At 52.7% G+C, this 23466-nt stretch overlaps 2 protein-coding genes and 1 long non-coding RNA gene across 8 annotated transcripts; 1 reads left to right on the forward strand and 2 right to left on the reverse strand.

Annotated features, from left to right (window-relative positions):
• The first annotated feature begins 1449 nt into the window (after positions 1-1449).
• On the forward strand, positions 1450-18558 carry TLCD3B (TLC domain containing 3B). Of its 6 annotated transcripts, XM_077907217.1 has the most exons (10): positions 1450-1687; positions 2517-2682; positions 4116-4228; positions 7127-7395; positions 7830-7889; positions 8727-8857; positions 13732-13815; positions 16498-16732; positions 17177-17272; positions 17536-18558. In XM_077907217.1, the coding sequence occupies exons 4-10, from the start codon at positions 7348-7350 to the stop codon at positions 17869-17871; spliced, it is 990 nt and encodes a 329-aa protein (XP_077763343.1). In that variant the 5' UTR covers positions 1450-1687; positions 2517-2682; positions 4116-4228; positions 7127-7347; the 3' UTR covers positions 17872-18558. The 6 variants fall into 6 exon arrangements, with proteins under 6 accessions (XP_077763343.1, XP_077763344.1, XP_077763346.1 ...); XM_077907218.1 differs by lacking the exons at positions 1450-1687; positions 2517-2682; positions 4116-4228; positions 7127-7395 and adding an exon at positions 7422-7683; XM_077907220.1 differs by lacking the exons at positions 1450-1687; positions 2517-2682; positions 4116-4228; positions 7127-7395 and adding an exon at positions 7422-7683 and having other exon boundaries at positions 8731-8857.
• On the reverse strand, positions 15592-16938 carry LOC144319308 (uncharacterized). The gene is made up of 2 exons (XR_013385173.1): positions 16642-16938; positions 15592-15687 (listed from the first exon to the last, which is right to left on the reverse strand). It is a non-coding gene; the product is annotated as an uncharacterized LOC144319308 (long non-coding RNA).
• A 111-nt stretch (positions 18559-18669) lies between the features above and the next one.
• On the reverse strand, positions 18670-20487 carry C8H16orf92 (chromosome 8 C16orf92 homolog). The gene is made up of 5 exons (XM_077907229.1): positions 20331-20487; positions 19577-19711; positions 19110-19268; positions 18905-18992; positions 18670-18784 (listed from the first exon to the last, which is right to left on the reverse strand). The coding sequence occupies exons 2-5, from the start codon at positions 19683-19685 to the stop codon at positions 18763-18765; spliced, it is 378 nt and encodes a 125-aa protein (XP_077763355.1). The 5' UTR covers positions 19686-19711; positions 20331-20487; the 3' UTR covers positions 18670-18762.
• Between the last annotated feature and the right edge of the window lie 2979 nt (positions 20488-23466).

Raw genomic sequence — 23466 nt, forward strand, 5'->3', positions numbered from 1 at the left:
GAACTGGGGTGTCCACTCTCCTCCCCCCCCCCCCATTTCCCGTTTGGAGAAACTGAGGCCGAACGCTGGTTCCTGGTCGGGACAGTGGGGATGGGAGGTCCGGGGATGCAGGGCGGCGTCCCCCTCGCAGGCCCCAGGCTGACCCTGGCCGCACCCCTGGCTGTCCCCGCACCCCGGCTTCCTCCAGCGGCCCGTCCCCAGCACCTGCTCTCTCCCGGCCACGGCCAGTTCGCGGATTCCGCGCCGCGCTCGTCCAATGGGCCGCGGCGGCCGCACCGCCCAGGAGCTCCCGCTGCTTCAGGCCGTTGCCATGGGGATTCCAGCGGCGCCGCTACGGCGGCCGCCGAGGCCCAGATTCCTCCTCCCGCGGCTCTGCCCCGCGGGACCCTCGGCGGCCACCCGCCCCCCTCACAGCCGCCGTCCGCCAGGCTTTCCCGCCATTGCTGAACCGAAAAGGCGGTTTCCCGCTGCCACCTGCCCGGGTCGCGTCCTCATCCTGTGCCGGGTCCTGCGGCGCTGCAAAGGGAAGACCGACAGCCAGGCTGCACCACCAACGTGCTGTGCTGTGCGAGTTTGGTCAAGTCACCGAGCCTCGCGGAACCCATTTACTCCCCAGTAGAACCGGGAAACACCTGCCTTAGGGGGATGTTGTCAATTGTATTGCATTCTTCCTTTTTTTTTTTTTTCCCCTCTCACAACTTTACCCCACTCGTTTGTGTGTGTGTGTGTGTGTGTGTGTGTTTAAGATTTTGTTTTATGTATTCATGAGAGGCACAGAGAGAGACAGAGAGGCAGAGACACAAGCAGGCTCCACGCAGGGAGCCCGACGTGGGACTGGATCCCGGGTCTCCAGGATCGCGCTCCGGGCTGAAGGCGGCGCTAAACCGCTGTGCCACCGGGGCTGCCCTACCCCACTCATTTTATTTTTTATTTTTTTTTAATATTTATTTATTCATGAGACACACACAGAGAGAGGCAGAGACACAGGCAGAGGGAGAAGCAGGCTCCTTGCAGGGAGCCCGACGTGGGACTCCATCCTGGGTCTCCAGAGTCACGCCCTGGGCCGAAGGCAGGCGCTAAACCGCTGAGCCACCCAGGGATCCCCCCCACTCATTTTAATTGACAGTGCTCCAGCTTCAGACCGGCCCATCTCTTCAACCTTCACGTCTCCAACCTTCAAAGTGATTTCTTCCCACCCACCTCAGATCTTGTACCTTTTCTATTTTAAGCTCCCAAGAACAAAGTCCAAATGCTTGGCTGTCAACTTCATCCACTCTGGGCCCCTCCTCTCTTCCCTTGTTCATTAGCAGCATATCTCATCTAGGCTCTGGGCCTCCAGCAGGGAATAAAGCAGACAAATTTCCTGCCCTCATGCTGCTTACATTCCACTGGGACAGAAGGATCAGATCGTCTGTGAACAAGTAAGACTGTTCCGTGTTCCATCACTCTTCCAAGCTTCCACCACAGGATCTGTTCAGGGTTCCTGAGCCAGCAACAGGTCCCACAGCTCCACACATTTGCAGATACTGTTCCCTCTGCCTAGAGCACTTCTGTTTCCCCCTGAAGAACTCCCTTGTCCTTCAAGCCTCTGCTCAGCTTTGCCAGGGGGAGTTCTTCTCAACTGCCTCAGGTAGAGGTGGCTGCTTCAGGCACCTTATATGCATACTGTTCCCGCACAGATTACCAGGTATTTGAATTCTCCCCAGTTAGGGACACCTGGATGGCTCAGCAGTTAAGCATCTGCCTTCGGCTCAGGGCCTGATCCTGGGTTCCTGGGATTGAGTCTCACATGGGGCTCTCTGCAGAGAGCTTGCTTCTCCTTCTGCCTGTGTCTCTGCCTTTCTCTCTCTGTGTCTCTCGTGAATAAATAAACAGAATCTTAAAAAAAAAATTCTCCCCAGTTAGACAGCAAGTGCCTGGGTCTGATTTATCCCTATATCCCAAGCCCTGGCAGTTGGTGTGGTCTTGGGGGTCACCAGTGAGCATTCACTGATTCTATGAATGAGTCAAATCCAATGCCATCCACCAATGAAGGGTTGTTATCCAAAGCCTCTCAGACATCCTACTTTCATTCCTGATCTTTCAGGTTCTACACATACATGATTGCACTCTGCACACTCACATAAGCACACCTCCCCCACGGAGGCCTCAGACTTCATGATTACTACATCAGGGCATGCATGTTCCCCTGAAAGCTGTGCCACCATCTACCTACTTCTGTCCATGTTCTCTGCCCCGATGTACCTCACCATAGCTGCTGTTCCTGGGGATTTCCTGCACCACAAGGCAACCACAGAAACTACCAGGGTTCGTGTCCCTGGTTCCCAAATCTCCCTTCTTACCTTCAGCCACACTGACAGAATCGCACCCACCTCCCCTGCCACCCCCAGCCCTCTCAGAGGGAACTTCAGGCCCAGGAAACAGGAGGCTGGCTGTCCCCAATGTCACCATGGCTGATTCTAAGGCAGAGTCAGATTGCCTTCGGGGAGCTGTCTTCTTGTCTGTCTTCTTTGCAGAATCCTGAGGCCCAAGATGAGGCCAGTTCCCACCCCAGCCCCAGGGAAGCCTTCAGGTGACACATACTCCCTCCTCCTGTTCTGTTCCTGCCAACAGAGAGACGTCAGACTTAGCAAGGCCTCTGTACACGTCCATAGCCTCCAGCGGTCAGACTCACTGCTGATGGTATTCTGTTCCTACCACAGGCTCATACATTATGCAGGATGGTGGACAGTACACTGGGCCTGCCCTCTTGAAGACAAACCAATGGGATGGGTGATGTATGCACCCACTCTGCCAAGGCCACTTCTGCCCATATCACACCATTTGTTGGAGGCAGGGAGAAACTGATTTCACAATAGCCAAATCAACGTAAGGTCTTCCTCTCCCTAAAGTTCAAAGCCTGAGATATCAGATATGATCGTGTGGAGTTTTCCACAGTCCCCAGGAAGGAGAGGAAAAGATTATGTACTCTCAGTCATCCTGGGGTGAGGCAGGAGACCTGAGACCCACCAAACACCCGGGAGATGAAGGAAACCTAGTCAGGCCTGTGCTCAGGCATGGGAACAGAAACTGGCAGCTCCAATTTTGATCTTAGACTTTCAGCCCCTCCTATGGATATCAGACATTATTGCCTCCTAGAGACTAAGAGGACGTTATTAGCCTCCTTTTAGGAAAATGAAAGGCCTATGCTTAGTCACCCCCAGAGAATAAGAAGTCAAGGTGACCAGAGGTAGAGCAAGCATCAATCAAGCCCTCTTCCCAGACTTTATCTTATTTAATCCTCACAGTAGATCTGAGTGGCAGGAACCATTATTTCCATTTTATACATGAAAAAGGTCCTGATGTGGTTGAAAAAGAATTTTAGGTCAGGTAAGATGTAGGTTTGGATTCTAGTTGTGCCACCGTTTATCTGTGTGATCCTGGGCAAGTCAGTTACCTCACCGAGCCTAAGTCTCACTCATCTGGAAAATAGGAATCACCTAAGACCACAGAGGTCTTGTGATAATTGGAGGAAAGGTATGTAGAGTCCTCGGCATAGAACAAGGGCTCCTGAAAAAATATAACCAGAACAACTAGGAATGAATATCACAGTGAGAAATTACAAGGTGGCACATAGGAACCATGCTTTACACACCTCTCATTCACTCATCCTAGCAGCCCTGGAGAGTACTGCTCCTGTTCCTATCCTCCTTCTAACAGGTAGTAAATCACTTGCACAAGCTCTCCTGGCTAATAAGTGACAGAACTAGGATTCTAGCCCAGGCAGTGGAATTTTGTGTGTATATAACAGAGGCTCAGAGAGGTTCTGACATTTGATCAAAGTCACACGGCCAATCTACAGGAGAAAAAGGGGCCTGGCCAGACTCTTCCTTTTCTCATTCCATTCACCTACCGTGCCCCTCAGTTTTTTCTACTGCACAGACAAAGGGTGGGGCTGGACTTGTTTAGAACAGCACCTCACCTGGGACAGGTACAATAAGAGTACTAAATAATAAATGCTCTGGCACGCTGGGCGGGACTCTCCCCAAAGCACGGGTAGGGGGAATTGGACCCTTCCCTGGGTATCATGTGGGAAACAGGCCACTTCTAGCTGCTTATTGTTTACTTATTCACAGCCTTCGATGATATCACACCGGCACACCTCCCAGGGCCCAGGCTGCGCTCCACCCAGGCGGAGAGGATGCGCAAGGCAGCATTTGTACACAGGAGCCTGGAGTCGCAGGAAACGGTAAACTCCAGGGCCCGGGGGAACTGTGAGACAGGTGCATGAGGACTGCGCGGGGTCGGGGGGAGTGGGGCGTGGGAGGGGTGGTGAGAGACCTGAGCCACCAGACTGGGGCGGGGAGCCGGGACCGGCCCCTAGGGGGCGCCACGCACGCAGCCCGTTTGGGGGTGGGGGGCGCTGTCCCCAGGGCCGTAGAGTCCCCGCGTAGAATTGGCGGCTGGCAGGTCTCCCTTCCTCCTCGGGGAGTTCAGGCACTCCTGGAACGCCCAGACCAGGGACCACCGTGTGTGGCACGCGGCTCGGCTCGGGTTTATTTTACACGCTACACCCATCTGCAAGAAAGCCGGCGTGCACACGAAAGCTATCCTCTTTCCAATCTCTCTTCAACACTTTCTGATTATTCCGGGAGTACGTCTCATTTTGCTGCCAAAAGCCCTTTAACACCTCTGTATCCGTGCTTATCTTGCCATGTCTTGTCTTTAACAAAGAGAGTGCAGGCCTCCAGCTCAGAATTCGAAGCAGGTGACAGTATCTAGCTGGAAAGTTAAAATACTTTTTTCCTTTTTTTAAAAAAAGATTTATTTATTTATTTATTTATTTATGATAGACAGAGAGAGAGAGAGAGAGAGAGAGACAGGAGGAGGGAGAAGCAGGCTCCATGCACCGGGAGCCCGACGCGGGACTCGATCCCAGGACTCCAGGATCACGCCCTAGGCCAAAGGCAGGCGCAAAACCGCTGAGCCACCCAGGGATCCCCAACTTTTTTCCTTTTTATTTATATTTTGTTACCTTCTATTTACAACGAGTGATACTGGTTTTCTACTTTTCGGCAGTGATAAAGAGTCTCCTTTTAAAGTACGTGGTGAGGGATCCCTAGGTGGCGCAGCGGTTTGGCGCCTGCCTTTGGCCCAGGGCGCGATCCTGGAGACCCGGGATCGAATCCCACATCGGGCTCCCGGTGCATGGAGCCTGCTTCTCCCTCTGCCTGTGTCTCCGCCTCTCTCTCTCTCTCTGTGTGTGACTATCATAAATAAATAAAAAAATAAAATAAAAAAAAAATAAAGTACGTGGTGAGAGTAGATGCTCTACAAATCAGACAACTAGGTTCAACTCCCAGCTATGCCACTTAACTGCCTGTGAGACCTTGAGCAAATCACACAACCTGTCTGTGCCTCGCCTCCCTCCTCTGTAAAGGGAAAGTAATAATGGTACTTAGGTTGTTGTGATGATCACAAGTTTAGTAAATGTAAAGGGTGCCTGACATCTAGCATGCACTGTATGGATGTTTGCTATTAGGTCAAATAGGGCAAAACCAAACAAACAAAACCCCGAAGTTTAGAGAAAACCTCTTTGGTTCAGTCATACCATCGTCCATGTGAGAAAGCACAGTTTTGAAGAAGATAATTAAGTGGCTGAGCTAAGAGCTCTGGATTCCCAATCCATTCACCAGCCATTTCAGTCTTCGATAATTAATGTAACCTCTCACTGCATTCATTTGTGGAATGGAACTAATACTACTTCACTGGATGTTGAGATGGTGCCTGTGAAGGTGGCTAAAAACCCGAGTTGGTATGATGGCTCTCATGCATTTTGACAGGGGTAATATCGCCCCCAAGGGGACAGAAATAGGTTTTTGGTGGCAAACAAACAAAAAAGTAACCAAACCAAACCAAATTAAACAAACCACCCCTCTTTCTAGTTACTACTAAGCACAGGTAGTGAGTGTATCTGTGTTATCAATATTTCATGATGAGTGGTGATTAGGAAACAAAATGTCTAAAAAAGGCTGCTTTGGGGAGAATAATGGAAAAAAAGTGAGAAACACTGCCCTAAACCCATTTTTTTTAAAAAAAGATTTTATTTATTTATTCATTCATGAGACACACAGAGAGAGAGAGAGAGAGGCAGAAGCAGGCTCCATGAAGGGAGCCCGATGCGGGACTCGATCCTGGGACTCGATCCCGGGTCTCCAGGATCGCGCCCTGGGCCAAAGGCAGGCGCCAAACCGCTGCGCCACCCAGGGATCCCTCTTCTCTCTCTTAAATAAATAAAAATCTTAAAAAAAAAAAAAAAAAACTTATCCTATTCGTGGTTTAACCTTTAATTTGATGTTCAGAGATGTTTCCTATCCAGAGGAGGAAAATGGAGTAAAGAAGCAAGAACTATTCACAGAGATAAGCTCTGAAATTGTGACTAATGTCTAAGTTGTATTAAAATGGTGTGTTTTTTTTTAACCTTGCAGTTCCTTTAGGAAAATGAGTTTGTGGGTTTTTTGTTTTTGTTTTTTTTTTTGTTGTTGTGTGTGTTTTTTTATATCTGCGTAACATTATAGAGACCAATGCAGTCAGAAACTAAGATTTTAAAAATCCTACCTCATTCACTTCCTGTGTAACCTTGGACAAGGTACCAAACCTCTCTGTGCCTGTTTTCCCATCTCGGTAAAATAGACACAATAATAAACAACCCACAAAGCTGTTCCTCTGTTAATAAGGAAATTAGACACCCAGATCAATTTCTGGCCCATAGTAAAAGCTCTAAAAGTAGCTTTTAGTGACCTGGAAATATTATACCAGCTTCACAGAGAATTATTGAGGTTCACAGAGATTGGCCCACCATCATTCAGAGAACAGAGCAGCCTAAATTTGTTTAACATTTTAAAAATTCTAGCTTAATTTAATTAAAGTGCACACATTTTAAGCGTACACCTTGGGCACGCTTACCTATGTGTAAAGTGGTGATCAAGATAAGGGCATCCCCAACACCTCAGAAGGCTCTCTGGGGTCTCCCCTCCGTCAACACCTCCCCCCAAGTTTAGTGCAATTCTGATTTTTCACCGAAGATATGCTACCTGTTTTGAACTTTGTCCAAATGGAGCAATACAGTTTCTTTTATTATCCACAGAGTCTGAATTTGAAGCCAGATGGTCCCACCCTAGAAGTTGCCATCTTAACTATTATCCTATACTGTTCTGCCTTATAAAGCCATGACTCCTTCGGGTGTTCTTCTTCTGCTGCTCCTTTTCCTTACTCCTCTCTCAGCTCTGCCCGAAATGAAGCTCTCTATCAAGCCATCGACGAGTTCTAATTGGTCAGTTCTGCGTGAGAAGCCCCGTCCACAGCCAGATGGGTGCCTCTGGCAGGAAGCATATGATTGGGCACATGTGTCAGGAGGTGAACCAATGGGGGAGAGCATGTTCTAAACTGTCCACCTGTCCACCAATGGGAGCATGGTGTTCCTGCCCTCTTCAACTGCCTCTGCTGCCCTGCCCCAGCCTCGTGCCCTTGCAGTTTGACACCTCCCTTGTGTCCTAAAAGAAGGTCCCCTCACAGCTGCCTAGGAGACGCAGGATGGCGGGCCCCAACCCCCTGCATCCCCCCTGGGCCTTCTGCACCCCTCCCCTCCCTGGACTGGATGGGAGGGGAGGCTTTTTCAGACAAAAATGACATATATGTAAATAAGTATGTTTTCAGGAGTTCTATTGTTTCTCCCCCCCCCCCCTTTACTAATGGATAATGCCTTGGTTTTTCTTTTTATTTTAAAAAAAGTATTATTTTAAATTTTCAAATATCTTTATAATTTAAACACCCACTTTCCTTTTTCTGAGTTCTGGGTGCCGATGAGAATCACCAGCCTTCCTCTGCAGCCTCCACCTTGCCCCTCAGAGGTGAGAACCTAGGAGAAGGGAGAGGTGACTGGAATAGCTTGGGGGCAGGCAGAGGATGGGCTGGGGTGGAGTTAATAAGGAGCAGGTACGTCTTTAGGGTTGAAGGATGAAGAGAAGGAATTTTAACGTGTGAGATGGACTGGAAGGTGGAGACCAACTCCAAGAATTTTTTTTTTTTAAGATTTTATTTATTCATGACAGTCACACAGAGAGAGAGACAGAGAGGCAGAGACACAGGCAGAGGGAGAAGCAGGCTCCATGCAGGGAGCCCCACGTGGGATTCGATCCCGGATCTCCAGGATTGCGCCCCCGGGCCAAAGGCAGGCGCCAAACCGCTGCGCCACCCAGGGATCCCCCAACTCCAAGAATTACAGGAAGAATGAATGGAATTGTTGGAATGGGTTGATAAAAAAAAAAAAAAATCAGATGTCCAGCTGTCCTGGATGAGAGATATTTAAAGTGCAACAAAAATCCCAAAGGGAGGTGCCTGGGTGGCTCAGTCATTTAAGTGTCTACCTTGGGCTTAGGTCATAATCTCCAGGCCTGGGGTCCTGGGATTGAGCCCCATCTTGGGCTTCGGGCTCGGTGGGGACTCTGTTTCTCCTCTCCCTCTGCCCCTTCCCTGTTCATGCTTGCTCTCTCACTCTCTCTCAAGCAAATAAAATCTTAAAAAAAAAAAAAAAAGATTCCAAAGAGATTAGGGAAGACCAATGCCTGGTGGTTTAGAGATGGATGGATCCCATGCGCCACTGAGTTATGGGGGTAAAAGGAGTGTCCAGGTCTGAGGGACACTGTGCGTTCTCACATTCTTATCTTTTCTCACCTTCTCTACCTCAGACAGGCATGACCCTGCTCTTTGTACTGGGCTGCATTTTCTTTCCGCTGAGTTTTGCTATCCTCTGCTGGGGCCTGCAGAACCACTCCAACCTGCGGATGGACAGACCAGAGGCTGTTTTGGTGGCATCCAAGTAAGAGGACAGGATGAAGGTGTCCTTTCTGGGGTCAGGGCTGGTGGAGATGATCTCTTGCTTTCAGGAATAGTGGTGAGAGCAGAAACAGAGAGAGAGCATGCCCATGTGTACACACATATGCGTGTGCCAGGGGGAGATTAAGAGTCAAAAGAAACTGGCTATGAGATCTTTTGCAAGTCTTTAATCTCCCTGAACTTCAGCGCCCCTCCACTTGCGAATGGGTTTACTAAGAACAACTACCTTCCAGTCTTCATCGAGATGTTTTGTGAGGATCAGGTGAATTCATGTCTGTGAAGTAGGTGTGGGAGACTCCTGCAAGGGACAAGGCTATAGGCTTTGCGGGGATAAATGGTGAGCCAGAAAACTCAACATTCAGCCCATCAGATGGGGCAGCAGCAGTTCGGCTCCAGTCAAACGTACGGAGCTAGAATGTGGGCTCTGTGTTGTCTATCTGATTCTTTAAAAAAAAAAATTATTTGAGAGAGAGAGAGAGAGAATCACAGGCAGAGGAGGAAGCAGGCTCCATGGTAGGGAGCCTGACATGGGACTCCATTCCGGGTCTCTAGGATCACACCCTGGGCTGAAGGCGGCGCTAAACTGCTGAGCCACCCAGGGATCCCCCCCCCCTTTTTTTTTTTTTAAGATTTTATTTATTTAATCATGAAAGACACAGAGAGAGGGAGAGGCAAAGACACAGGCAGAGGGAGAAACAGGCTCCCTGCAGGAAGCCTAATGCGGGACTCCATCCTGGGTCTCCAGGATTACGCCCTGGGCCAAAGGCAGGTGCTAAATCGCTGAGGCAACTAGGGATCCCTCATATGATTCTTTCTTAAAAGAAGTTGAGCTTTGATGTGAAATCTCCTAATTTTCAAGCACAACTGAGAATTTAAGAAAGTACTGTACTGGCAACACCATACTGGCTGCGCAAAGCATGTTTGTAGGCTGGATTTGGCCCTGATGCTGCAAATCTCTGACCTGTTCGACACAGCCTAACACACATGTGAGCTCTCATGGAAACGTGGGTAGGAGAGGGAGCTGACCGAAGGCAGAATTTACTTGGGTGTCTAGGTGGATTCCTGGAAGACAGAAATGTGTCTTTGCTTGCTGAAATTCATGTCATCCAGAGAGAAGCCACACGGCCACCAGGTTTGTTGCCCTCAATCAAGTAGTGATGATGCCCTCCCATAACCCATGCCCCATCCGCCCCAAACTCGGCTTTGCTCTTTGGCTTTGGAGCACTCCAGTTTTGCCAGTCTCATAGCTGTGTTATCTTGGGCAAGTTTTTCTTCTTCTTCTTCTTCTTCTTCTTCTTCTTCTTCTTCTCCTTCTCCTTCTCCTTCTCCTTCTCCTTCTCCTTCTCCTTCTCCTTCTCCTTCTCCTTCTCCTTCTCCTTCTCCTTCTCCTTCTCCTTCTTCTTCTTCTTCTTCTTCTTCTTCTTCTATCTCTAAACCCATTTCTTGTCTATAAAACAGATATTACCATCTGGGAAGATTAAATAAGAATGAACATACACCATCTTGCCTAATGCCCAGCACCTAGAAAACACTTAAGAAGTTGGGTCCTGGGAATCCCTGGGTGGCTCAGCAGTTTAGCATCTGCCTTCTGCCCAGGGCATAATCCTGGAGTCCCTCATCGGGCTTCCTGCAGGGAGCCTGCTTCTCCCTCTGTCTGTGTCTCTGCCTCTGTGTGTGTGTGTGTGTGTGTTTCATGAATAAATAAAATCTTAAAAAGAAAAAAGAAGTTGGGTCCTTTTCTCCCCTAAATGAAGCCCTGAGGTCAAGAAGGGAGGTCCTTAACTCCTGCTAAAGGCGAGACCTCTCAGAGTCTGTTCCTGCTGCATACCACTAGAGGGCAGCACAAAATTGCAAAATCCAGCCCTTTGCCTCTTTTGGGGAGGAAATGGAATGGTCTTTGGATCGGTAAAGATAAATTGTAGGGTTGCTTATTGAGGTGTACCTTAGGGTGGGCCTGGAAACCAAAGTACGGTTTGGGTCCAGGACTCACATCATGTAGAAGTTCATAGGACAGTTGGGTTCAGGACAGGAGGGCCAAATTTCAGGAAGGCAACACAAAAGGGTGAGAAGCAGCTCAGAGGCCAGTGGGATTCCAGCTGCACCTCCAACATGCAGTGTGACCCTAGCCAGTCACTGCGTCTCAGTTTCCTTGTGGATGAAATGAAGGGTCTGAACCAGCTGGTCCCTGGGGTCCTGCTGCTCTTTGAAGTCCCTGAGGAAGGGGAGCCAGGAAGATAATAAACCTGAAGAAAGAGAAAGTGATCCGTGCTTAGGAGAAGCCAGGAGAGGCCAGGCACCCTGAAGGACAGAGGCAGAAGCATCCTCGAGTTCCAGGTGGGTTTTCACGGAGGCAGGGTTTCCCCACCCTCTTCAAACCCTGCAGCCACTCTGATACCCAGCATGGAAGGGTTTCTGCCTCCTCTTAAGTGATCTTGGGGAGGGCCACTGAGGCTCCAGGACCATTTCTTGACCTGTATAAAGGGGGCAAGTGCTGTTATGTCAGTGCTATTACAACCGTTAGACAAGATCACAGGACAGACTCTCAGCAAAGACAGGACCTAGAGGCACTTGACTTAAATCTTGGGTTTTCTTCCTTCCCATTGGAGTGAAGGATGTGAGGGGTCTCTGAGCCTGAAGAATGCTGTGTTGGGGTGTCTTTATTCTCACCCAGTCCTTAAACTCATCCTTCAGAGACAGCAAGATGTACCACTTTGTCTCACTGCCTCCTCCTTTTTTCCTCTCTGATGGAGTGCTTCCCCTAAACTGGGGCCCCAGCAGACCGCTGAGAAACGAGTATTTGGAGGCATTGAGAGAGGAAAAAATGGTAGCTGTTTTCAACGTGCTGGTGGGAAACAGGGTCAAGCCCCCTCCCAGCTGGCCAGGGAGTCCAGGGCCACGTTCCTCCCCAAGAGGAGATCCGACCCTCCCCTGGCCCATGTCCCCAGCAGCCCCCTGTGCCGCAGCTGCTGTCTCTTTAAGGGCCTCCCCCTCCCTTTTTCTCTGCTCCCCCCCATCTCTGTCGCAGCCGCTGCTGTGGCTCAGAGCTGCATGGGGAGACGCTGCTGCAGGTCCGGTTTCTTGGTGTCTGGTCGGTGCCATCATTCCCCGCCCCTCCCCCGCCCTCCCCAAGCGGGTGACTCCCCCTCCCCCTCCCCCTCCCCACCGAGGGGGCAGGGGGCTGGGCAGGAACTCTGGATAATGCCCCGTGCAGCCTCCCTCCGGGCCGGGCAGCTCGGTAGGGACCGTGGCGGCAGCAAGAGGCGGGAGAGTGCTGACCGCTGACCACTTGCCGGGCAGCTCCTCTTGTCTCCCTCCCTCCCTCCCTCCCTCCCTCCGGCCGTCCCTCCCTCCCTCCCACTCTCCCTCCCTCTCAGGGCTGGCACCACAGTCCCACCCCGCCTTCTCGGGTCCTCCCAGCCTCTCCACGTAAGCCCCCCCTCCCCACCTGCCTCTCCTCTCGTTCCCCTCCCCCACCCGCATCCTCCTCCTCCGGTACCCTCTCCCTCTCTGTCCTCTTATCAAGTCCTCTCCTCCGGTCTCGCTTCCAACCCTCCAGCCAGCTTGCTCCCGCTCCCTTTCCCGGATCCTCCCTCTCCCCAGTCTCTCCCCATTTCCCCCAGTCTCATTTAACTCCCTTTCTCCCTCGGTCTGGTCTGACTGGCCTGCCCCATCCCGTCCCCACCCTGTCCCTTTTGTGCCCCTTTTTCTTTTTCTCTCTCCTTCCCCGGCTTGGTGTCCCTGCTCCACCTCCAACTCCCTTCAGCTCGGCCTCCCTGTCCCCTCACGGCCACCTGCCTCCCTGCCCGAGGCCTGAGCCACCATGCTGACCCCAATGGTGGCTGGGGGGGTGGTGTTCCCCGGACTCTTCCTCCTCTCCAAGAACACGCTCCAGCGGCTGCCCCAGCTGCGCTGGGAGGAGGCCGACGCGGTCATTGTCTCAGCCAGGTAAACGGCCTCCCTTCCCCTTGGCCCCGCTCCCCTTCTCAGGCATCATGGGGGTGGAAGGGACCCAGTCCTCCCCTGGACCCCTTGGCCCATTGGGGCCTGGAGGTTACTGAAGTGGTTGGTGGGCTGTTACCTCCAAGCCTCCTGCCCCCCTTGCTGCCTTACTGTCTGTCCCAGGAGACCTCGTCCAAACCCAGCCATCTGGTCTACTAGTATCCAGACTGCTTTCCTGTCTTCTCCCCCATTCACTCTCCCACCCTCCAAAACAGGACCAGCATGGGACTCAAACATTTCTACCAGATATTAGGGAGTGAGGCAAGGGGCAGAGAGCTGTGTCTTACTCAGGGCATATGTTTGGGGGTACAAGGGACAGAGGAATGAACAGCAGAACTCTGTACAACCTGGAACGAGGGCCAGAGTTGGGGAGGGGGCATGGGCACACAGAGTGAGCGGGAAAGTGGCCAGGAGAAGGGGGGACTTGGTGTCAATGAGGAGTGGCATGGTGACTAGATGGCTGAGCGCCACAGGAACAGGCCCAGGGCTTCCCCTCACCACCCAGTGTTGGCCCTTTGCTGTCCCTCCCCAGGAAGAGACCTTGTTATCAGCATTGTCTCACCTCAAGATGACCTCCCTGGTGTCCTCCTGAGAGGAGGGTTACTCTGTGTCCCCGACTGGCCAAGAAAAGGAAGACAGCAGCCAGGAGTAGGGTGTACAGAGTAGTAGTAGCTGCAGTGGGGCGAGTCCTGGAGCCTGAGGTGAAGGGCGAGCTGTGGGCAAGCTCACCTCAGGCAGAGATGGGCAAGAGTGGCCTGAAAAGTGACTGAGTCTGAAGGGCAGTAATTGGAGAGTAAAGAGGAGAAACAGAGGACTGCATCTCCCTGCTCTACCTCTGTTCCCTCTTTCTCCCCCCAGGCTAGTGTCCTCTGTCCAAGCCGTCATGGCCTCCACAGCTGGCTACATCGTCTCCACCTCCTGCAAGCACATCATTGATGACCAGTAAGTGCCACCAGACCACCTTTACCCAAGTTCCCTCAGCCTGCATGTGTGTGTGACTCCTGAGTACCCCAGGTCTTCTAGAGGACTCTTTCAGTGGTCCCCAAGCCCTTCGCTTGGGACTGAGCAAGTTAACTGCATTAGCTGCAACTCAACACCCAGAGATAAATTTATCCATGTCCTGTCCTTAAAGGTCAGACCAGGGGGAAAGGAGTGGGGATCAAAAGAGATTGTTGAAGCAGCTCTTAGGCTTCCTGGGTTCTCATGTCATAGTAGGTCCCGTATGCCCATTCCTCTCCACTTCCTCCCACCCTGGCATCCCTCAGACCCCTTGTCTAACCAGCATCCGATGGGGGTGCCTCCCTTCTCACGCCAGGCTCACCCCTCCGCTCCTCCCAGAATCCACGTGTCCAGTCTCAGCTCCTTGCACAAGAGGGAGACAGAGGAGAGAGATGACAGAGACAAGGCCACAAACGGTTGGGCCATGGGGGATTGGGGGAGGGGAAGGGTGAAGAGGCCAAAATTTGGCACTGGCAGCTGCTGCAGTGCCTGGCGCTTGCCAAAAAAGCCCGGACCTAAGAGGTGGGGCCGGAGGAGGAAGGAGAGGGGCCCTGTCCGTGGTGCTGACGGGCCGGCTCCAGGTGACCCGCGGGCTGGGGCAGAATGGCCTGTCAGGGTGCTGAAGACACCCACGCTTAACTTCTGGCCCTAACCCCCTTCTCTAGTGCCTGTTGGGCCGTAGGAACATTGTCTGGATGACCCTGATCTGGCGGCGCTCCTCTTTCTCTACAGATGAGTTCCCTTCTCTGTGGAGTGAGGTACAGCGCTTCCTGGAAGGGCTGCCCTGAGGAGGAGTTGAACTGTGTGTGTCAAATGCCTAAAGCAGTTCTGGTTCTCACACAGTGGGTGCTTAACTCTTTCTTTCTTACGCATTTGGTAACTAGGCTTCCTCTCCCACCCCCCCTTCTTCTCCACTCCTGGGTCTAAGATGAGCCTGGATTCCCAGGCATTTCTTGCCCTCGCCTTTTCACACAGAGGTCACCTTTCCACTTTTACATGCCCCCCCACCCCTGACCCAAGTCTGTTCCTGTTCCCTCCCCTGTAATCCTCAGGTGGGTGGGGAAGATCAGGGTTAATCCAGGGACAACAGCTGTTCCTGTGTCTGAGCACCTAACTGCTGAGAGCACCTAGCTGCTGAGAGCATGGAGATGGGTTTAACTTTCAAGTTGCAGCATGGGGTCCTGGAGGGCAGTCCTGGTCCCCCCCCAAAACCATACGGATCCTGCAGCTGGCTCTCCCAGCCACTCTTGCTCCAGCTTACCCTGGGCCAGTTGGATCCCTTTCCATCAGGGTTCTCCCTGCTTGCCTGCCCTGTGTGTCAGACCTGGGCTGCTGCTCCCCCTCCTCTCTCCCTTTCCTGGTCACACGCTCCAGCATGGGTCTCAGGTTCTCTTTGCCCCAAATCATCCCTGCCTGTTCCCTTGCAGGCCAGTCTTCCCAGGGTTTGCATTTTGTCTCCATCTCACCTGATCCTTCGCGGACCTACCCCCAGCCCTCATTCCTCTTCTCCCTTCTGCAGCTCCTCATATTTGGTCTCAGCAACTTTTCTGTGTCACTCTGGCTGATTTTGCTTTCATCCATCCATGTAGCTGGGCCAGTTCCCTGGGCCAACCTCCCTGACCTCGTACCCCCACTTCGGACCTGCCACAGGGCTACAGCATTTAAGAGAAAGTACTCAACATGCTGAGTCAAGAAGAAAAATGCAATGTTGCATATTCATGCACTTTTCATTTTTGTTTACTCTCAAAGTACACAGAACTTTCTCTGCTCTTGGCTCCTTTTGCTCAGCGTTTTCTCCTTAATGCTTGGCTGTACCTGAAAAAAACAAGAGGTTGGGCCACATTCAGGCAGAACAAGTACACCGACGACACCACCAAATCCCCAGTGAGGCTTGTCGGTGACACCTGTCTGCAATCTTCTAGGGAGAGCCGGGCTGAGGGCTGGGGGCTTTTGAGCCAGACTTCCTGCAATTGGCTATTCCTTGCCAAGTTACCTAGCCTCTCAATTTCCTCAGCTGTAAAATGGGGGTGATAACCATCCTTACTTTGTATAGGGTTTCTGTGGGGAGTGAATAAGTTCATGCTTGTAAAAGGTTTTGGATATTAGAACAGTGACTGCATGGCAGTTGGATGTCAGCCCATACGATCCCTCTCCGCTGCTCTTGCCTCTTCTGCTGTTATTTGCTCTAACCTCAGATGTCTGTCATATAATGCCTGAGTTTGCTTTCTCACTATGTTGCTGCCCTGTGATCTGTGGCTGTCCTTTGGTGTCTTTTCCCCTCCACCATACTGCAGTGAGAGAGAGAGAGAGAGAGAGAGAATGAATGAATGAAGAATGAAGAATGAATGAATGAATGAATGAATGAATATGAAAAATGGCTGGGTTCTGAGATCAGCCAGTCTGGGTTTAATTCCCAGCATTCCTACCTACCAGCAGTGTGACTGTCTGACCTTGGGCTAGTTTCTTGCACTCTACCTTTGAGCTCCATTAACCAGGAACTAGGTTGTTTTGATTATCACTTGGGGTCTGACTCCTGTGGCACATCCAGGGTTGACTCTGGCACCTAGTTGCTGCTCTGTCCATCTCCTTTCTTCTTTGACTCTTCTCTTTCTCTCTGCCCAACAGACACTGGCTTTCCTCTGCCTACACGCAATTTGCAGTGCCCTACTTCATCTATGACATCTACGCCATGTTCCTGTGTCATTGGCACAAGCACCAGGTCAAAGGGCATGGAGGGGACGAAGGGGGGGCCCGAGCTCCGGGCAGCACCTGGGCCGTGGCGCGCGGCTATCTGCACAAGGAGTTCCTCATGGTGCTCCACCACGCCGTCATGGTGCTCGTATGCTTCCCGCTGTCTGTGGTGAGTTGAGGTGCTGAAAGCCAGGGCCCCCTGTCCTACTCACACCAGCACTGCCAGAGCCTGGGAAGCCCTGCGGCCAGGTCCCAGTAGCAGGGCAGGCCCAGGATGGAAAGTTCCCACAGAAGGCTCCCCACCCCTACCCCTGCCCCAAACAGCGGGAGGGCCTGGGGTCAGCCTGGCCTGGACTGGATATGCCCAGCCAGCCGTGGTACCTGGGAGTTGCGGTTGCATGTCTCTTGGCCTCAATTTCCTCATCTATAATGCAAGGTATACAGTCTCACCTGAGGGATGGTTGGAGGGATACAGTGAGGTCACACCTGTGGCTTTGCTACTGTGCATACGTGTTCATACTTTCAGAGTTAAGCATCTCCAAAATTGGCCGATAGAGAAGGGAGGGAGGGAGTCCAGGGTGAGGCCAGGCTAGTTCCTCCTTCTCCTCCGCAGGTGTGGCGTCAAGGCAAGGGAGATTTCTTTCTAGGCTGCTTGCTGATGGCTGAGGTCAGCACCCCCTTCGTCTGCCTTGGCAAGATCCTCATCCAGGTGAGACTGTACCTGAGGGTATTTGAGCCTGAAGGGAGGGCGCTTTCAGGGACCTGCAGGAATTCTTTAACATGCCAGGTCTGGGGGGGCTACAGGCCCGGGTTAGGGGAGGTGGGGCCTGGAGGGGCTGAGTAGGGGAAGTGGGCAACCCTTCCCCTGCTGCCCCTGCTCTCTGACCTCCCCGCCCACCCACCCACCCACCCGCAGTATAAGCAGCAGCACACTCTGCTGCACAAGGTGAACGGGGCCCTGATGCTCATCAGCTTCCTCTGCTGCCGGGTGCTGCTCTTCCCCTACCTGTACTGGGCCTACGGGCGGCACGCCGGCCTGCCTCTGCTTGCGGTGCCTCTCGCCATCCCGGTGCACGTCAACCTGGGCGCCGCGCTGCTCCTGGCCCCCCAGCTCTACTGGTTCTTCCTCATCTGCCGCGGGGCCTGCCGCCTCTTCCGGCCCCGGGGCTCCCCGCCTCGGTCTCCATGTCAGACCCAGGACTGAGGGTGGGGCCGGGGACCCGCCCCACCCCGCCCCTTGGGGACTGGGCTCTGGGGCTGCCAGGCAGCGGGTGGGAGCCAGGGGCCTCTTGCCCTGACAGCCCCTAACAGATGGACTCCAGGGGGGTGGGACATCTCCCCTCAGGGGCAGAGGGGCAGGGATCAGGTGAAAAGGCAGGCAGGGAGGGGGAGCCTCTTCCCCCAGCAGTGCCTGAGCTGAAGGTAGCAAACCCCTTCCTGCGCACCCTTTCTCCCATTACCAACCTTGGGGCCCTGGGGAAGCAAAGGACAGAGGAAGGGCTAGAGGGCCATGGGGAGACTGACTCAAGGGGACTGGGACTCAGAGAATGTGGGGGAGGCCTGTCACCAAGGCCATCCCAGCCCCCTGCTGCAGACTCCTCTCGGTTCCCCACCATCCAGGAGGGAGGGGGACACCCTAACTCACCCCCCCTCCCCCGCAGGCCTTGCTTGGGGCTAGCTGCCTCCACTGCTCCTCGGGGAGGCCAGCCTGAGGAATCTTATTTATTTTATTTATTTGCCCAAATTCATACTAATTTGTGGGGGTGGGGGGAGGGAGGTGGCTGCTACCCCCAACCTTCCCAGTGCTGAGCAATCCCGGGGGCAGGTGAGGGGGAGCCCCATCCCTTCCCAATTAGGCTGCACATCTTGCCCTCAGGCCCTGGCATGTCCCTGGTGCTACAGACCTCTCAAGGCTTCCTCCAGTCTGGGGTCAGGGGACCCTGGGAGGTGCTTTACAGACCGCTAATAAAGACGATCTGATCTGCGTGAACGCCACCAAGGCCCTCTTCACCCAGTTCTTTGGTGCTGGGCAGGGTGGGGGTCTGGGGCTAGAGAGCACGGATGACCACAGGATGGGGTAGGACTCCCTGACTGGGTACCAAGCAGTGAGGGAAGAAAAAAGTAGACTTTAATTCATCAGCAGGAGAGGAGGGGCAGTTTGGGCACTCAGGGCAGAGTCCAGGGCCTGTGTCCAACTCCTCAGGCCCCTTTCTGGCAGGTCCTATGGAATATGAGATCAGAGGTGGGAGGCCACACCCTGCCTCCCTAGGCTTTTGGGTTCTTCACCTTCTCCCAAGGAAGGCTGAGGTGGGAGGGGCCAGGGGAGAAGGGGGGGCCTTACATGTGTATGAAGAACTGGTACAGGAGGAAGAGGAAGGCCACCACCAGAGCGCCCACCAGGATGTGATGGAAGAACTCAGAGCTGGATCCTGTTAGACAAGGAAGGGGAGATGGGGACCCTGGACTCATCTCCAATCGAAGGGCCAAGGGCAGCTCTTCTCCAGGCCCTGGCAAGGAAGGAGGCCCCTTCTCAAGCTGGTTCATACCTGAGTTAACAAAGATGACAGGTTTCTCCCCAATAAACTGGGCCACGGCCAGGATCCTGGCTTGGTCTGAGTCTGGGTAATCAAAGAAGTCAGGTCTCTCTATGAAGAGTAGAGACTCTGCTCCTCGGGCCAAGACATTGGCATTTTCCCGCCTGGGTGCTAAGGAAGCAAAGTCTACGTCTAGAATCCAGCAGACCTCTGCCCTCCACCCCAAGAGGCTGAGGCCAACCCAGGACCCTGCCAGGCCACACAGCCTTAGTATGGCTGTAGAGGGACTTGATTTGGTTCCAGGAATTTCTCAAGGATCAACTGAGCTCTCCATGCGAAGGCCCATGCTGGATGGGGAGGGTGGGAGAGACATGTGGAAGGAGAGGAAGACCCTGGCTTGCCCTCCCAGCTCCTAAGGCCAATTAACCCCTCACCCCCAAGACTTCCTTGTCCCCACTGCTCCCAGGATAGCTTCCCACCTGTTTCTATGGCCCCGAGCCCAACCAGCCACACCCATGCCCTGGTCCACTGCCACAGCCTCATGACCCTTCCACTCCTGTCACAGGGGTGGGGGCTCTGTGATGTCATAACCTGGAGCCATTCTGAGCACAGCTCTGGAGGGAGGGAAGAGAGAAAGAGCTGGGAACTGGGAGCTGGGGACACCCCCCCCCCAGGGCTGTCATCCTTTGGGGTGATGCTGATTATAAAATAGTAGCTGGGGCAGTCCCAAAATTTAGAAATAGGAGGGGCTTAGCAGGGACTAAGGAGAGCTGCATTTGTGTAGCATGCAGTCTCTCCTGGGCTGAGGAGCAGGGATAAGCTCCTTCAATAACCCCCCCCCAACTCCACTCTCCACATGGACTACATCACAGACAGCAAGCCTGTCCTCATTATACAGGAAAGGGAACCAAGGTACAGAGGGGCAAAGTAGTGGGGGTGACGCACACTTCCCCGGGCTCTGCATTTTCCTCTCTGAGGCTCCCCCTTGCCTTGTGTCCCCAAATTCAAAGGCACGGGGTCTCAGCGCTCTGCAGAGGACGGCCCTGGAGTCCCGCGCCAGGAGAAATAACAGGCTTGTCCCACTAGGTGGCAGCCGTGTCCACGCCTGCCGGTCCCCTCGCCCCACCCGCCCGCCCGCCCGCAAGGGCAGCGCTCCAGCAGCTCCGAGCCCTCCTCCCGCTCCTTTCCGCAGGTGCCGCAGGAAAGGATCGTCCGGGGAAAGGCCCCGCCCACCTCGAGGCAGGTCACTTGGTCACCCACAGCACCCTCGCAGGCTCCTCTTTCTGGGTGGGCTCCCCCAAGGGCCTTCCCATTTCCCATTTCCAGTCCGCGCTTTTCTCGATTTGTCACTTCCCAACGGCCACTGGCCATCCTGCGGGCCCCTCTCAGCCTCCAGGAGTTAGCGTCCCTCTGATTGGCAGGTGGGCCTGTCTGTCACAGATATGTCCCGCCCCACTCAAGCCCAAGGACACTTCAGGGTCTTCTTGGTTTGCTTACACAGATGCCTGTTCAGCCATCCCTGACAGTCCCAGTTCCCTGACTTGCCCCAAACTGGGCACGTGTCTGTGGCGTGTTGGAAGCTCTTCTCTCCTCGGATATAAGCGCTCTCCTACCCTGGGTCCCTACCCCTCGTCTGTCTTGCCTTCTGGGGGGTACCCAGCCAGTCTCCCCCCAGTAGCGGGGCAAGGTTGCTTCCCTGATCAGCTGCTATTTCCTGAACACTAAGCCCAGGAAGGAGGAGATGGGGTAAAGGAGACAGACTACCATCTATGGGACCTCCTGTGAGCTTCCTTTGCCTATACTTCTCTCTTCTGAGAAAGAGGGAGTGACTTACCCGAAGTCACCTACACGTGAGGGTCAGTGGAGAGTCCAGCAACCTGACTCTTTGACTTGAGAGCCCGGGTTCCCACCCCCAGGCCTGTCTGCAGCTGCTGCCTCCTTTAGCTAGGAGAAGGGGTCCAGAGCCTTTAGCCATTGGAGTGGATCTGGCAGTTTCCTCAATCTCCCCCAAAAGCATACAGCTGCCCTCCCCACCAGAAAAGGCCCTTTTGACACAGGCAGTGATTTATCATTCATTCATGCATCCAATCATTAAGTAACTGTATTGCGCTCCTGCTCTGTGCTGGGCTCCATTTATGGCTTAGATAGAAATCACCAGGGCCCAGTCTGCCCTCAGAGGTCATAGGGGAGCGAACTCTTGGATGGTTTAGACGGACAACCTCTAATGGGCTGTCTATTGCTGTCTCTGCTCCCTTGCCTTGAATGTATTCTTCAATCTCTTCCAACCCGGCTCTGTCCTCACCACTCTACTGAAACCACTTTTGCTAAGTCTACCAACGACTTCTTAACTTGCCAAATCTAATGGTTACCTCTGTTCATTCTGAGGGCACAGGCCTGTGCCTCTTGGCAGGGGACCCATGCTTGGTGATTTTTCAGAGTTCCTCCTTCTACAGCCAGCTCAGCCTTGGACTTTCTCTTCTCTGTCTATATTCTCTCTCCCTAGGTGATCTCATTCAGTCTCATGGCTTTAAATACCATCTATATGCTGGTGACTCACAAATGTATATTTCCAGCCTAGTCCTTTCCTCTGAGCTCCAGACTCCTCTACCCAACTTCCTGCTTCGTGTCTCTGTATGTCCAAAACCATCTCCAACTCAATAGATCTCAAATGGAGCCCTTGGTTCTCCTACCCCAGACTGGGCTCCTGCTTCCCATTGCTGCAAATGGTCTCACTGTTCTGGAGATGCTCTGCTGGATACATACACCCAGGAGTCATCTCAACCCCTCCCTCTCTCTCTCTGGACAAAGCCATCATCAAGACCTGTTAGCTCAATTTCCAACATAAATCTCAAATCCATCCACCTCCCTCACCCTCCATTGCTGACTATTTCAATACCCATACCTCCCCTGGTATTCCAACAGCCTGTGGACTGGTGGACTTCGGTCTCTTCATTCTTCCCTCGGGGAGAACAAACCAGAACACTCAGATGCACTACTTAAAACCCTCCAATGGCTTCCCCTAGTACCTGGGTAAATTATGAACTTCTTACCCTGACCTGCAAGACTCTTGCTCAGCCCTGTCCACCCACCCACCTCAGCTCTTGCATGACCTCCCTCACTCAGCACACTGCAGTCTTTGCACACACCTATGCCTAGGACTCGCTTGCATCCCCTTCCAGTTAGGAAATGGTTAACTTCTCTTATCTTTCAGGTCTCAGCTGAGATAACACTTCCCTAGGAAGGGAACTCTCATGGCCTTCTGATCATCCCCTGTCTGTCTCACTGCATTAGACTTGTCTGTGTATTTGTCTATCTCCCCTACAAAGCTACGAAGCTAGAGATCACTGATCGTGGTTATAGACTTGCACCAAAGTATATAGTAGGTGTTCAATAAATATTTATTGGCTGAACGGATGGATGAAAATCTATCTGTGGACAAGCCAGGGCTGAGCACTGTCTACCATTTGCCCTGCAACTGGCTCCAGCTCCGGCTTTATCCTCACCTTCCCTCAATAAGGCTTTCTGCAGGTGTGTTGCTGGATCTGAGTGAAGCCAAGAGAAAGGCAGAAGCAGAGGAGGCAGGAATTCATGGCCAGCACCCCTGCCCCCCGCCCCCGGAAGCCCCCAGCCCCCACTCCCCCAGTTCTGCCTCTTGCCAAACCCACCAGCTCTGGTCCTGGATGGAGTCTCCCTTTGTCCTGCCTTTTTTCTTATCCTGGACAGTCCCAAAGGACACCTGTTGGTTGCCTCTAAATATATTTTAACATATTTTTTTTAACATATTCTTTTGCATGGCAACATATGTGCCTGGTACGAAATTCAAAAGGTACAAAAGGATGGAAAATAAGCGTTTCCTATTTCTGCCCTACTCTACCCCATAGCAATCTCCTCAGAGCTCAATGTCTTCTTGGGCAGGCTTCCAGGGATAAGTTACACACAAAAAACCAAACACATATAAACTCTTTTCTCCCCATTCCACACATAGTGTTCTGCATCTTACTTTTTTAGGTTAACCTGAGACTGGGAAGATGACTCTGTGCAAGTGCATACAAGTACCATGGGCTCTCTTTTTCATGGCTGCATACTATTTCATCACATGAAATTGTGTCAAAACCCACTGAACTGATACCCCGCTCGTGGACATTTAAGTTATTTCCAGTCTTTTGTCATTGCAAACATGTTGCATTTCAGAGCTCTGAACTTCTATTATTTTGCTCATGGGCCAGCCTATAAGCTAGAAGTAGAAATCCTAGAAGTAGAATTTCTGGGTCAAAGAGTCTATGTATTTGGCATCTTGGCATCCACCATCAGAATGGCCTCCGCAGAGGTGGTGCCTGCCCACTTACCCACAGCGTTGCACACATTGCGA

This window comes from Canis aureus, chromosome 8 (genome assembly GCF_053574225.1).
Source record: "Canis aureus isolate CA01 chromosome 8, VMU_Caureus_v.1.0, whole genome shotgun sequence".
Classification (NCBI taxonomy): Eukaryota; Metazoa; Chordata; class Mammalia; order Carnivora; family Canidae; genus Canis; species Canis aureus.

Excerpts from the sequence above, each read along its gene's own strand:
- TLCD3B (XM_077907217.1), top strand. The coding sequence starts at position 7,348 with ATGGGTGCCTCTGGCAGGAAGCATATGATTGGGCACATGTGTCAGGAG. Across the intron at positions 8,858-13,731 it reads GCTGTTTTGGTGGCATCCAA|GCTAGTGTCCTCTGTCCAAG; the intron begins GTAAGAGGACAG and ends TTCTCCCCCCAG. Across the intron at positions 13,816-16,497 it reads AAGCACATCATTGATGACCA|ACACTGGCTTTCCTCTGCCT; the intron begins GTAAGTGCCACC and ends TCTGCCCAACAG.
- C8H16orf92 (XM_077907229.1), bottom strand. The coding sequence starts at position 19,685 with ATGACATCACAGAGCCCCCACCCCTGTGACAGGAGTGGAAGGGTCATG. Across the intron at positions 19,269-19,576 it reads GCTCGGGGCCATAGAAACAG|CACCCAGGCGGGAAAATGCC; the intron begins GTGGGAAGCTAT and ends TTGCTTCCTTAG. Across the intron at positions 18,785-18,904 it reads TACCAGTTCTTCATACACAT|GACCTGCCAGAAAGGGGCCT; the intron begins GTAAGGCCCCCC and ends CATATTCCATAG.